This window comes from Thalassophryne amazonica, chromosome 6 (assembly GCF_902500255.1).
Source record: "Thalassophryne amazonica chromosome 6, fThaAma1.1, whole genome shotgun sequence".
Taxonomy (NCBI): Eukaryota; Metazoa; Chordata; class Actinopteri; order Batrachoidiformes; family Batrachoididae; genus Thalassophryne; species Thalassophryne amazonica.
In genome coordinates, this window is record NC_047108.1 from 12,602,630 (window position 1) to 12,615,600 (window position 12,971).

The following is a 12,971-nucleotide window of genomic DNA, read 5'->3' on the forward strand; positions in this document are numbered from 1 at the left end:
AAAGGAATTCCGATGAGGGGCTGGACGACTCCTCCCACAAGGAGTGCTCACAGGCGAATGACGTCACCGACAGGTGTGGAAAAACTCATGCATGCACACGAGGGTTCAAGCATGTCTGACGTAAAAAACATATGAATGAAATCCATATAGTTTTTGAAAAAAATAAAAAGGACCTATACTTTATGGACAGACCTCGTAAGATGCTGCTCCTCAGTGTTTCTCAGTTGCCCTCAAAAGTATTGGCACACTTGGTATTTCACACATTTTAATTTGTTTATTCCATTTCAAATATATATTTTTTTCTAAAATTATCTTCATTAACTCAAACTGAAAGCAAATCTCTACAACTTGACATAAATAAATATATATATATATAAGTATAAAATCCAGCTTCCTGATGAAGTGGTGTTGAGGAGGATTTTCTTAAAAAGAAGACATGAAAGTTCAGCTACAATTTGACAGAAAGTACATTTGAGATGAAAGCCTAGATTTGATGTTTTGGTGAAAGAAACTTTGACATTTCTTCATAATTGATGTAAATAAAGTCCAAGACATAGTCAGTGACTTGGAAATGTTCATGTTTCCATCCCCTGACTTGTCTAAAGAAAACTGGCAATAAAACTGATTATTATTTACAGGTTTTATCAAGTTTTAGAGATTTTCTTTCAGTTTGAGTTTGAGGAAGATAATTTTAGAAATTTTTCTTCTTGTTTTTTTTTGTATTTCTTGAATTTAAAATGGCATAAACAAATTAAAATGTGTGAAATTCCAAGTGTTCCAATACTTCTGGAGGGCACAGTATCCTGACCTTATGATGAGTGCAAAATGAGTGTGGTATTATTACTGTTTTAAGAATGTTTACTTTTCACTGTTGCTGCAGTTTGTGTCACATCATAGTCATATCCTATATCATATTGATATGACAATTCAGTAAGGTATATCTTCTATTATACATTCCAAATCTAAGGTGGAACTCTACTAGTGTTTAATAAGGTACACCTAAATATCTTTGAGAGAGAGAGAGAGAGAGAGAGAGAGAAGAGCCACTTAGGTGTCTGGTCTTGAGAACCAAGGATGGTCAGTTTTATCTCATGGGAACTCTCCCTACCCACCCAAGCGGCTCAAGAATATGGACAACATGTATATAACTGACATTTATGTCAGTTATATACATGTTGGGGGGGTCGTTATACATTACATTATATACATGCACAGGGGGTCGTTATATACAACGACCCCCTGTGCTTGCTCACAGGGTGTCGTTTTGACCGTTGGGGTTTTACATAGTTATTGTATGGCCTTGCCTTACAATATAAGGCGCCTTGGGGCAACTGTTTGTTGTGATTTGGCGCTATATAAAAAAAAAATAGATTGATTGATTGATTGATTTACATGACAATTTATATGACAATATTGAGATACGAAAATGTGGCCATATTGTACTGACCTACTGTCAGCTAGCTAAAAACTTTGAGGGAAAGCCCCCACAGAAGCTGAAAGGTTTTTGCCATGCTAATGCTCCCCTGAAGCATTTACTCAAAATAAAGTCTGAAGAACCTAAATGACATGGTGACATGCTGACAAGCTTCGCTCGTTCATGTCTGTGACATATGCATATTAAAATTGAATAATTATAGTTTCAAATAAAAAAATAATGTGCGCTGTACGCTAAGAGGCTGTTCCATATTTACAAGGGCATCATTTTAGAAAATGCAACATAAAGAAGCCTGAATTATTCTTTTTTTAAAAATTTGATGTCAGATGTGTAAAAGCTGAATGGTGCACAGACTTTCTGGCAGCTCTGTAATTCAGTTTGGACCCCTTGTGGATCAAAGATGGTGGCACAGTTGTGCTTCATTTCAGTGTTTCACTTTTGGACACAATTATTGAAATGTCAAAGCCACACAGAATCAAATATCACAGGAGCTGATAACTCCTGCAGAGCTGTCACAGGTGTCTTGGTGGCTTCCCTCACATCATGGTCGAATGCTAAAATGCTGCACTGCATTAAAATCTCTGTATAGAGGGAAAAAATCAATCTTTTTTTCCAAAAAGATATGAATGTTTGCTGGTCCTTATTGTTTTTCTGAAGGATTGTTGCACTCGCTCCCGTCCGTACCGGCTCCAGACTTGGGTCGGCGGTTGTGCCTCCTTCTGTTTCTGACAGTCCACTGTGGAACTTCTTCTCTGTTATCAAACAGCCACAGCAGCAGAAGATGTGAATTTAAAAGAGGAACATATTGTGGTTTTCCTTCAGGCTCTCTGGGCTCCTGGTGCTCGCTCGGTGCTGTTCGTCGGTTGGTACCATGAACCGTTCAGACTGGGACTCAAGTTTTGCTCCAATCGCAGGTTAGAAAAATGATTTGCTTTGTGGAAATATGAAAAGAATTTTTGACAACCCTGGAGCAGCAGCAGTCATCTTACCTTTTCAGGAGAAGGCCCTCGGTTTGAGTCTCCATGTGGACCTGGAGTCATGTCAAGATCCACTGTGGTGACCCCAAGTTAAAAAAAAAAAAAACAGGAGCTGCCGAAAGAATTGTGCATAATTGTGTGTTTACACATTTAATCCACTCAAGTGAGATTTTATGCTACTACTTAGCTCCGCCCATTATATAGAATCCTCACCCATCGTTGTTAGCCCGTGAGTCACAGCAGTCACATGATTGTTTCCAAAACATACAAACATAATGACAGCCAATCACATACTTCTGTCATCCCACTAACATTCCAGGTGATGATGTGTCCAAAAACAATCCGACTTAATAACATTCTGCTGTACGGAATAAACACTATTCCAAAAATATCACAATTAGTTTGTAGTTGGCTGTGGGAGAAGATGTGGGTAGTGCTGGAGTTGCAAAACTCTGAGAATTTTCAAAGTTGGAAACTTTCCATGGGGAGTAATGGGAATAAACTGGAAATTTGTAAAATTGCAGGTTAGCCGACAGGGAACTTCTGTGTAGTTGAAAGAAAGAAAAAAAAATAGCACATTTTGCAGCATAATCTTGGTTAAAACATCTAGATTTCATGCAAGTTAATCTGAATTGGTAGCCTGCTTTGGGAATTCCTCCGTCACCTGCACAGATCATTTCCAGAATCCTGGATTACTGCATCTGAGCCCCAGGATGACATCCAGTCTTATCAGTTCTGATGATATTACTGAGGTTAATATATCTGATCAAAGATAATCAGGTTTAATGAGCAAAGTCTGAATCAAAGGTATTTGTTTAGTACCAAGTTAGCCGGTAAACTAGATAAACAATCTATTAAATTTGTACTCATAAATAAATAGTAATTGTGATTATTATTTTTTTTAGATGATTGAATGTCTACTCTTACAAGCACCTTCCTTGGCACAGAGAGCAGCGTGACACCCCGATAGCTGTTACGATAATGACCCTGACTTTGCAGATGATGTTGTGATCTTTGTGGAATCAGTGGATACTCTGATTGCAGCATTTGAGAAGCTGAGTGAGGAATCAGAGTGTCTGGGTTGAAGCTTGTCCTGGTTGCTCTTTGCTCTTATGCTAAATGTCCACGTTAAACTGTGTCTTAGGTCGACGTTGTTCAAGCTTGGCCTTGACGGACGCTGTGGTGAGTGCATCGCCTTCATCTGTGTTATGAACTGAATGTTCTGCTGCACTCCTCTGATGGGGTTTTATCCTCGTCGCTCCAAATCAGAGCGTCTGTCAGAGGAAAATGTGTCGGTATGCTGTCCCAGGATCAGTCCGGACGGGGCTACACTGGTCTATCTGCAGGGTGGCGTGTTTGGGCCGCACAGCCAATGCCTCAGCCTGCAGCAGGTACATGCTTGTGGAATTCTTCACACCTGTTTGTCTTATTACTGACTCTTTGTTCCTCCACAGATGGATCTAAGGAGCGGAAAGACATCCACGCTGCTGGACGTTGTCCACAGACCGTGCACCGGTACGTCCGTTACGCAGGCAGCCATAAATGTGAAAATGAACTTCAAACTAGTTTATCAATAGGATGTCAAAAATTGTCTACAATTTAGACAAAAAATGAAAAATAAATCAGGGCCTGAAATCGGGTGTAATTGGTGTTAACAAGTAGAGTTGATCATTGTGAGCAGTCGGAACCATTTTAAATAAGTTTTTTAAAATATGACATCAGGATAAATCATCATCCTAAACAAGTGAATAATCTGATTGAATTGGTGCAGATTGTGCATTCATCTTTCCCTCAATCCTGACTAGTCTCCCAGTTCTTGCTGCTGAAAAACATCCCCACAGCATGCTGCTGCCACCACCATGCTTCACTATAGGGATGATGCCTGGTTTCCTCCAAACATGACGCCTAGCATTCATGCCAAAGAGTTCAATTTTTGTCTCATCAAACCAGAGAATTTTGTTTCTCATGGTCTGAGAGTCCTTCAGGTGCCTTTTGGCAAACTCCAGGTGGGCTGACATGTGCCTTTTACTAAAGAGTGGCTTCTGTCTGGCCACTCTACCATACAGGCCTGATTGGTGGATTGCTGTAGAGATGGTTGTCCTTTTGGAAGGTTCTCCTCTCTCCACAGAGGAATTCTGGAGCTCTGACAGACTGACATCAGGTTCTTGGTCACCTCCCTGACTAAGGCCCTTCTCCCTGATCGCTCAGTTTAGACGGGCGGCCAGCTCTACGAAGAGTCCTGGTGGAGCTGAACTTCTTCCATTTACAGATGATGGAGGTCACTGTGCTCATTGGGACCTTCAAAGCAGCAGAAATATTTTTGTACTCTTCCCCAGAATTATGCCTCAAGACAATCCTGTCTTAGAGGTCTACAGACAATTCCTTTGTGGGATCTGTGAGCCCTTATATGTAGACAGGTGTGTGTCTTTCCAAATCAAGTCCAATCAACTGAATTTACTCCAGTTGGACTCCAGTTAAGCTGTAGAAGCATCTCACAGATGATCAGTGGAAACAGGATGCACTTGAGCTCAATTTTGATCTTCATGGCAAAAGCCGTGAATACTATATGTACATGTGATTTCTTAGGTTTTTTTTATATTTTAAAAGAATTTGCAAAAACCTAAAAAAACTAAACTTTTTTTCACGTTGCCATTGTGGGGTATTGGGTGAAGAATTTTGAGGAAAGAAATTAATTTCATCCATCTTTTAATAAGGCTGTAACATTAAAAAATGTAGAAAAAGTGCAGCACTGTGAATACTTTCTGGATGTACTGTATAAGAGGAAAGTTGCCAAAATGTCATTATAATTTAAAAAGAAATATCTGAACATGATGGTATAATTTACAGTCTGTTTAATATTTCACTTTTTTTAACAGTACACAGCCCACAGTTCTGTAACTGTAAAGTATTGCAGTTTTTGCATTTCATGGGCTTCTGTTGTACCACTACCACCTGTCATCGCCATGCGTGTGTGCCGCTGTCACACTCAGCCGTGGCAGGGTTTTCTGTCATCCTTTTGTTAAAACATATTGAACATCTAGTTTAAGAGACAGCAAGAGTCGATAAACTATTAAACTACGGGACTCAAAAAAGAAAGTAAAAGTATAAACCATAATACACAGAAAGAGTGAGAAATGCAAAAGTTATTTGGCAAATCAATCATTAGATTAAAAAGACAAATGGGCCAAAGATAGAACCTTGGGGTACGCCTCAGTGAACTGTGGTTGTGCTTGACTGATGCTGAATTATTGTTTTGTGCTGTAAACAGTCAATGAGGTATTTCTTAACAGTACCACTTTTTCTGTATCTAGAAAAGGTGGCTGGTAAAATATTTACAGTATCAAAGTATTTTGAAATATCAAGAAATACGAGGTCTATTAGATAAGAAACCGACACTTATTTTTTTTTTAACTATATGGATTTGAATGACGTGCGATTACACCAATCATGCTTGAACCCTCGTGCTCATGCGTGAGTTTTGTCACGCATGTCGGTGACGTCATTTCCCTGTGGGCAGGCCTTGAGTGAGATGTGGTTCAGCCCTCTCGGCTGAATTCCTTTGTTTCACACGCTGCTCGAGACGGCGCGCGTTGCTTTATCAAAATTTTTTCTGGACCTGTGAGGAATATCCGAGTGGACACTATTCGAGAAATTTAGCTGGTTTTCGGTGAAACGTTTAACGGCTGATGAGAGATTATGGGGTGTTTCTGTTGCTGTAAGGACTTCCCACGGAGCGGGACGTCGCGCAGCGCTTCCAGGCGCCGTCGTCGGCCTGTTTCGACCTGAAAACATCCTAATTTAAGGCTCTGTTCACCCAGGATGACGTGAGAGAACAGAGAAGATACAGAAGAGGCCAGCATGAGGACTTTATGCGGACATTTCACTGTTTAAGGACATTTTGTAATGAAAGACGTGCGCGCAAATTTGCCGGGTTGTTTCCGTGACGACTCGGCAAATCTGTGTGCGCCGCGACAGGAAAAACACCTCCGTGTTGAAAACCATTTGTAAAATTCAGGCGGCTTTTGATGGCTTTCAACAAGTGAGTAACTGAGAAATTGTTTAACAGCTTGGGCATGTTCCAACTTACCCGTTAAGGTTTCCAACGGAGGTGTTTTTCCTGTCGCGACCCCCTGCAGTCGGGTCCGGCCCGACATGCGACTCTGCCCGCACGTTCTTTCATTACAAAATGTCCATTAACAATGGAATGTCCGAATAAACTCCTCATGTCGACTTCTTCTGAAAGTTCTCTGTTCTCTGACGACTTACTGGGTCAACAGAGCCTGAAATGTGGAACTTTTCAACTTGAAACGGCGAGACGACGCTGCCTCGAAGCGCAGATCGCCGTCAGGCGCCGTGGGCTGTCCTTAAAGTGACACTACCAGACCAAAATCTCTCATCAGCCGTTAAAATTTTTACCGAAAACCAGCTGAATTTATCAAATGGTGTCCACTCAGTTGTGCCTTACATTTTTTGAAAATTTTTTTATCAAACAAAGCAGCAGTCTCTGAGCCATTCCTAAACAATGAAAAAATGACGAGAGGGTGGGCGACTCCTCACTCAAAGACTGCCCACAGGCGAATGACGTAACTGACAGGCGTGAAAAAACTCTCGCATGCCCACGAAGGTTCAAGCATGTCTGATGTAATCACACATGATTCAAATCCATATGGTTTTTGAAAAAAATAATAAGGTCGGATACTTTTCTAACAGACCTCGTATTTTGTTGCTGAATTCCTTTTAATGCATGTTATTGATACATGTTGTCTTCTTGAACTTGCAAAGTTGAATTTTGTTTTTGAAAAACTTGTTTATTCCATGAAAGAAAGAACTCGATAAAGTTACAACAAAACACAAGAAGTCATTAACAAACAAAGACAATAAAATATTAAACATTTGAAGGTTAAAATGTAATCCGTGTTTGTGATTCAGGTGAGTTTGTCGGTGTGTATGAAGCACTGGCGTCCTGCTGCTGGTCGACAGACGCTCAGCAGCTCGTGTTCAGCAGTGCTTGCAGGAACCGGAAGGTAATGACAGTTATTACCTCATTAGGTGTTTGTGCTTTTTATTTATTGCCCGTGGAGTCGCGACCCTACGTGGGTCACCTGATACGCAAACCAGTTTGTGAGAAAATTACTAGAACTATATATGTATGTAAATACAAATGTGACAGAAGTGTTGAATGAACTTTTTAGGCTTGTTTTTAATTGTTAGATTAGAAAATTAATTTATTGTCTCCCCCCCCCCCCCCCCCCCCCCCCCCCACCAGGATCTGTTTGTGGTTGACAGGCAAACAAAGAAAGTCACCTCCCTCTCTAATAGTAAGAATCCGTTCGCTCCTCCTCATGCACCTCCTCGTTTGTCTCATCTCTCCTCATTGGGGCAACTGTTTGTTGTGATTTGGCGCTATATAAAAAAATTGATTGATTGATTGATTGCCCTGTATTCCTTTTCCTCCTCCGCCTTCTCCTCTCTCTTATCCGCTCCTCTCTCCTCTGCTCCCTCCTCCTTCTCCCTGCTGGTTTCCTCATCCATTGGCTTCCCCTCCCTCTCCTTCTCCTCTCCCACTTCCCCCACTCTCACCATTTCTTCCACTGCCTCTTTTTCCTGTTCCTCCCACTTCTCCGGATCCCCTCACTGATCCCTCTACCCTTCCTCCCCTTTCTCCTCCTCCTCTACCAGCAGCGCCTCCTCTCCATCATCAGGAGCACATGTGTGAAGGTACAATAAATCTTTCATTGTTAAACTTTTTAATTAACATGCATTTATTAAAATTAAATAAACTTTGTCATTGTTTGGTAACTTTACAACAGTGTTGCATTAATTAACATTAGTTAATGTAGTAATAAGCTTGAACTAATACTAAATTAATGTGGTTTGTAAACATTTATTAATGTGTTCATGACAACTAAGGTAATATTTTGTACACTATTTAGTCATTTATAACAATACAGAACACAAACAATTACTACACACATTAATTATCATTAGTTACTGTAGTAATAAGCATTAACTAACACTGAATTAATGTGTTTAATAATAATTTATTAATGGTGTTCATCTTAACTAAGGTAATAATTTATGACATTAATATTTTATAACACTACAGAACACAATTACTACACACATTAATTAATGTTGGTTAATGTAGTAATGAGCATTAACCAACATTAATTAATGTGTTTAGTAATAATTTTTTAATGGTGTTCATCTTAAGTAAGGTAATAATTTATACATTATTTAATAATTAGTAACAATACTAATGATACTGTTTGTGTTCTACTGAACACAGACAATTACTACACACATTAATGTGTTTAATGATCATGTATTAATGATGTTCATGTTAACTAAGGTAATAATTTATAACATTAATATTTTATAACGATATCGAACACAGTTACTACACACATTAATTGTTAGTTAATGTAGTAATAACCATTAACACTGAATTAATGTATTTAGTAATCATTTATTAATGGTATTCATTATTATTCAACTGAGGTAGTAATTTATATATTTAATAACTTGTAATGATACAGAACAGAAATAATTCACACAATAATTAACTATTAGTTAATGTTTGTTATTAAGTCATGTCAGTTATTCCATCTTTTTAAAAAAACTGTTAAAAAATGATGTAAATTTAGTTTGTGAATGTTGTTTGTGTTTTAATATGTACGAGGACGTCACAATAACATGGATATTGTTGCACAGGTGCTAAAACCCGGAAATTAAGTTAAACTTTGTGTAATGTCTGTTTTGCTAGTTAAAGTCATGTGTGTAGCCGTGCCAAAAAGGTTGAACATATTTTCTGTTGTTCTGCAGACGTTTGTGTTCTTTATGGAAGCTGGAAACTGCTGACTGTTCAGAACGACCTGATGGTCGTCTGCTGCTCCAGCCCCAAAGCCCCGCCCACTTTGGTCAGACACATGGCAGGAAATTGCACACAGACAGTTAGCAGCAGCATTTATGAAGAAATAAAATAAGCAGAAGTCATTTTTCTCATTAACTCCTGACTTCTGTCTGTGGTCTTGTGTTTGCGTGCAGCTGGTTGGTTTCCTCCCACCACCAGGTGGAGCTGTAGCCTGGCGAACTCTGCAACCGCCCGCCGTGACCTTTGACTTCCAGTGGACCGTTCTCGATGTTACGCCTCCGCCAGAGGAGGACAACGTGCACTACCGTGAGTGTCGCACACTCAGAGTAATAAATATGGAGTTAATTTCACCACAAAACTTTACAAACAAACAAACAAACACATTGTGGTTCCCAAAAACAAAGTGTACAAATTTTCTGAGTTTTTCTTTATAAATGTGTGGTACTTTGTAACAGGCTCTTGCTTTGTCAAGGCTCAGAATAATTTTCTCCTGTATAGCGATGATGATGTAGATGGTGTGAGCCAATCAGTGCACAACGTTCATATAATCATTTCAGCGTCTCAGTGCTTCATAGATGGTCTTTTTTGAGGGTGGAGTTAGTAAAGGGACGCTGGATGATTGAGACTAATTGTAATTCACCGTTGTCAACAGCAGGTGGTGCTAACACGTTAATTCACCACCTGCATTGTATGAAAATATTCAATCTGCCTATAGTTTTGTGTTGCCTGGTATTTGCCGTAAGTTGTGAACAGAAACACTGCTGATGAACAGCGAGAAAATATATCAATCAATCAATCAATCAATTTTTTTATATAGCACCAAATCACAACAATAGTTGCCCCAAGGCGCTTTATATTGTAAGGCAAGGCCATACAATAATTATGTAAAACCCCAACGGTCAAAACGACCCCCTGTGAGCAAGCACTTGGCTACAGTGGGAAGGAAAAGGACATATGACACCAAATTGCTGACAGCAAATGTTCTTGACAGTTAACTGCAAACATTAGCCACTCACATGGTAAATTGGTAGTTGTGTTGTTGTGTTTTAGCAGTGATATGTTTACTAAATGTTTCTTCTGACACAAGTTTATACGGGACATTTTTGTTATGACAAATTCTAGTTTTTCCGCCTTGGCACTGTTTTGAAACAGTTCGTTATGGACGTACACACAGTTAGCATTAGAGTGTGTGAGCGCCGCACATGGACCTTGTCCAAATCAGATCCATTTCGAACTTTCAAAGAATTGCAAATTCAAAGTCTAAATCTTGACTCGGCTCTAACGTTTTGTGATGCTGTTTTTTGTTGTTTATCAGCTGGCTTGGATTTTGGGGCAGTCCTGGTGAAACCTTCCCATCCCCTCAGCGAAGAAAAGACGCCTCTTGTTGTATTCATTCACGGTCAGTCTTCAGGGTCAGCTTTTTCTCTTATTTTTTATTGAGATTTTTATTATTATAAAGGTACTGCTGTCTGCTTATAAACAGAGGGGAGCGGCAACGGTTTCACAAGGCAGGATTTGCATGCACTAAATGTGCATGCACAGTCAGACCGAGAATGTAAATGGGCCAGAAAAGCTCCGAGCACAGAGGGAGTGTTGCTTCATTCTCTGCACAGGATGCCATTAAAACACAATCTTTCCACAGGAAATAGTCGTTGGATGCTACATTAATGTGTAACATATTATTCATAACACCTTTAAGGTGGGAGAAAATCTTTATTCTTCCTCTAGTCTTTCTTATGCTTTTCTCCCTTTATATAGTGCCCCTTGGGCACATATTGCGGCATTTTGGGAGTACCTTTCACTGCTATGCTGATAATACTCAGTTATACATGCCGATAACTGCTGGTAATCTCGTTCACATAAAATCCTTAGAAGATTGCCTTGCATCAGTGAGAAGTTGGATGTCTGGAAACTTCCTACTTTTAATCTCTGATAAGGCTGAAATGATGGTTCTTGGTCCAGCAAGACATCAGCATCAATTTGACCAGCTAACCTAGGCTCGTGTGTCATACATTACACTGACAAAGTGAGGATCCTTGGGGTAATTTTTGATCCTACATTGTCCTTTGACCTCCACGTTAGAAATATTACGAGGACTGCTTTTTTCCACCTGCGAAATATAGCGAAGATTCCATCCTGTCTGGGTGATACTGAGACCCTGATCCATGCGTTTATCTCTTCTAGATTGGGCTACTGCAATGTTCTATTTTCTGATTTACCACAGTCCAGCATTAGGGCTCTCCAATTGGTTCAAAATGCTGCAGCCAGACTTTTGACATGAAGCAGAAAGTTCAGCCACATTACACCTATTTTCGCATTTTCCTTCACTGGCTTTCTGTCCCAGTGAGATCAGATTTAAGGTTCTGCTACTAGTCTATAAAATTGTTCACGGACTGGCACCTCCCTACCTAGCTGACCTAATTAAACCTTACGTACCGGCCCGGGCTTTGCGTTCTCAGGGTGCAGGACTACTTTCTGTCCCTAAGGTGAATAAGAAGTCTGCGGGTCACAGAGCTTTCTCTTATCGTGCCCCTGTTCTGTGGAATGATCTCCCTGCATCAATAAAACAGTCAGATTCTGTGGAGACTTTCAAGTCCAGACTTAAGACGCACTTATTTTCCCTTTCGTATGACTAGCATACTGGTACAGTTTTGTTTTACGCTTTTTACTCTTTTAATTCATGTTATTAGTAATTGGAGTGGGCCGCAGCCTCAATGTTACCTAAATACTGTGTCTTTTAGTGAAGTTTAGGGCTAGTGGCCGTAGATCACCTTAGTATTTCTTGATTTTTTCTTGTTGTTTAATGCTGACAAATTATACTGTATTTCTTGTCTTTGTGACGCCTGATTCTGTTTTTTCTCTGTTTAAGGTGCAGCTCCATCCAGAGATGGGAGTTGTATTTGTGCTGGCGACCCTCCTGTCCCGTGCACCAACAGCATTTCCTGTATATTCATTTTGTGAATTGTTCTGTGAATTGTTCTGTAATTTATGTTTGTAGCATGGCCCAAGCAGAGGGTCACCCCTTTGAGTCTGGTCTGCTTGAGGTTTCTTCCTCAGAGGGACTTTTTCCTTACCGATGTTGCTCTGGGGGTTGGTAAGGTTAGACCTTACTTGTTTGAAGTGCAGCTCTGTTGTGATTTGACACTATAAATGAAAATAAATTGAAAAAAAATGAAATTGAAATTTGTGTGTTTGCTTTTAATGTTGTTGCATTTTCAAGATGTATTTTTTTTTTGTTTTATTTGTCTGCTGGTTCAGGTGGCCCCCACTCCCATTTTCCTGCAGAGTGGAACACCACAACAGCTGGACTGGCTAAACTCGGCTTTGCCGTCCTCATGGGTGAGTTTTACAGGATCAGAGATCTTGCACCAGACTAATCGGAGCAACGTGTCCCATCGTTGCCGTAATGACACTTTTAATAAATGCTGTAAAACACTTTTGAGTCAGTTGGATCTACAGTGGTTCAGATTAGTCCTGACTCTGAATCCAGCACTTAGTCCAGAGATTTAACTCGTGTCTGACATGTAACAGCGCTTGTTTATACCCTCACATCCACTTCTTTAGGTACACCTCACTAGGACCAGCTTAGACCCACTTTTGCATTCAGACTGTCTTTATTGTTGTTGACATGGATTCAGGCCTCAGACATTTTGCTCCACGCTGATGTTGCAATGTTGTCGTACCG

General features: G+C 40.0%; 1 protein-coding gene across 2 annotated transcripts in view; it reads left to right on the forward strand.

Moving 5' to 3' along the window:
• Positions 1-12,971, forward strand: part of zgc:136971 (S9 family peptidase) — a 46,428-nt gene that overhangs the window by 21,312 nt on the left and 12,145 nt on the right. The window contains exons 7-17 of one of the 2 annotated variants that reach the window (XM_034171767.1): positions 2,258-2,349; positions 3,557-3,594; positions 3,682-3,803; positions 3,867-3,927; positions 7,342-7,436; positions 7,679-7,730; positions 8,092-8,130; positions 9,238-9,332; positions 9,460-9,592; positions 10,602-10,685; positions 12,545-12,625. In XM_034171767.1, the coding sequence (XP_034027658.1) occupies positions 2,258-2,349; positions 3,557-3,594; positions 3,682-3,803; positions 3,867-3,927; positions 7,342-7,436; positions 7,679-7,730; positions 8,092-8,130; positions 9,238-9,332; positions 9,460-9,592; positions 10,602-10,685; positions 12,545-12,625 (892 nt within the window). The remainder of the gene's footprint in view (positions 1-2,257; positions 2,350-3,556; positions 3,595-3,681; positions 3,804-3,866; positions 3,928-7,341; positions 7,437-7,678; positions 7,731-8,091; positions 8,131-9,237; positions 9,333-9,459; positions 9,593-10,601; positions 10,686-12,544; positions 12,626-12,971) is intronic. The other variant, XM_034171768.1, reaches the window with a different exon arrangement.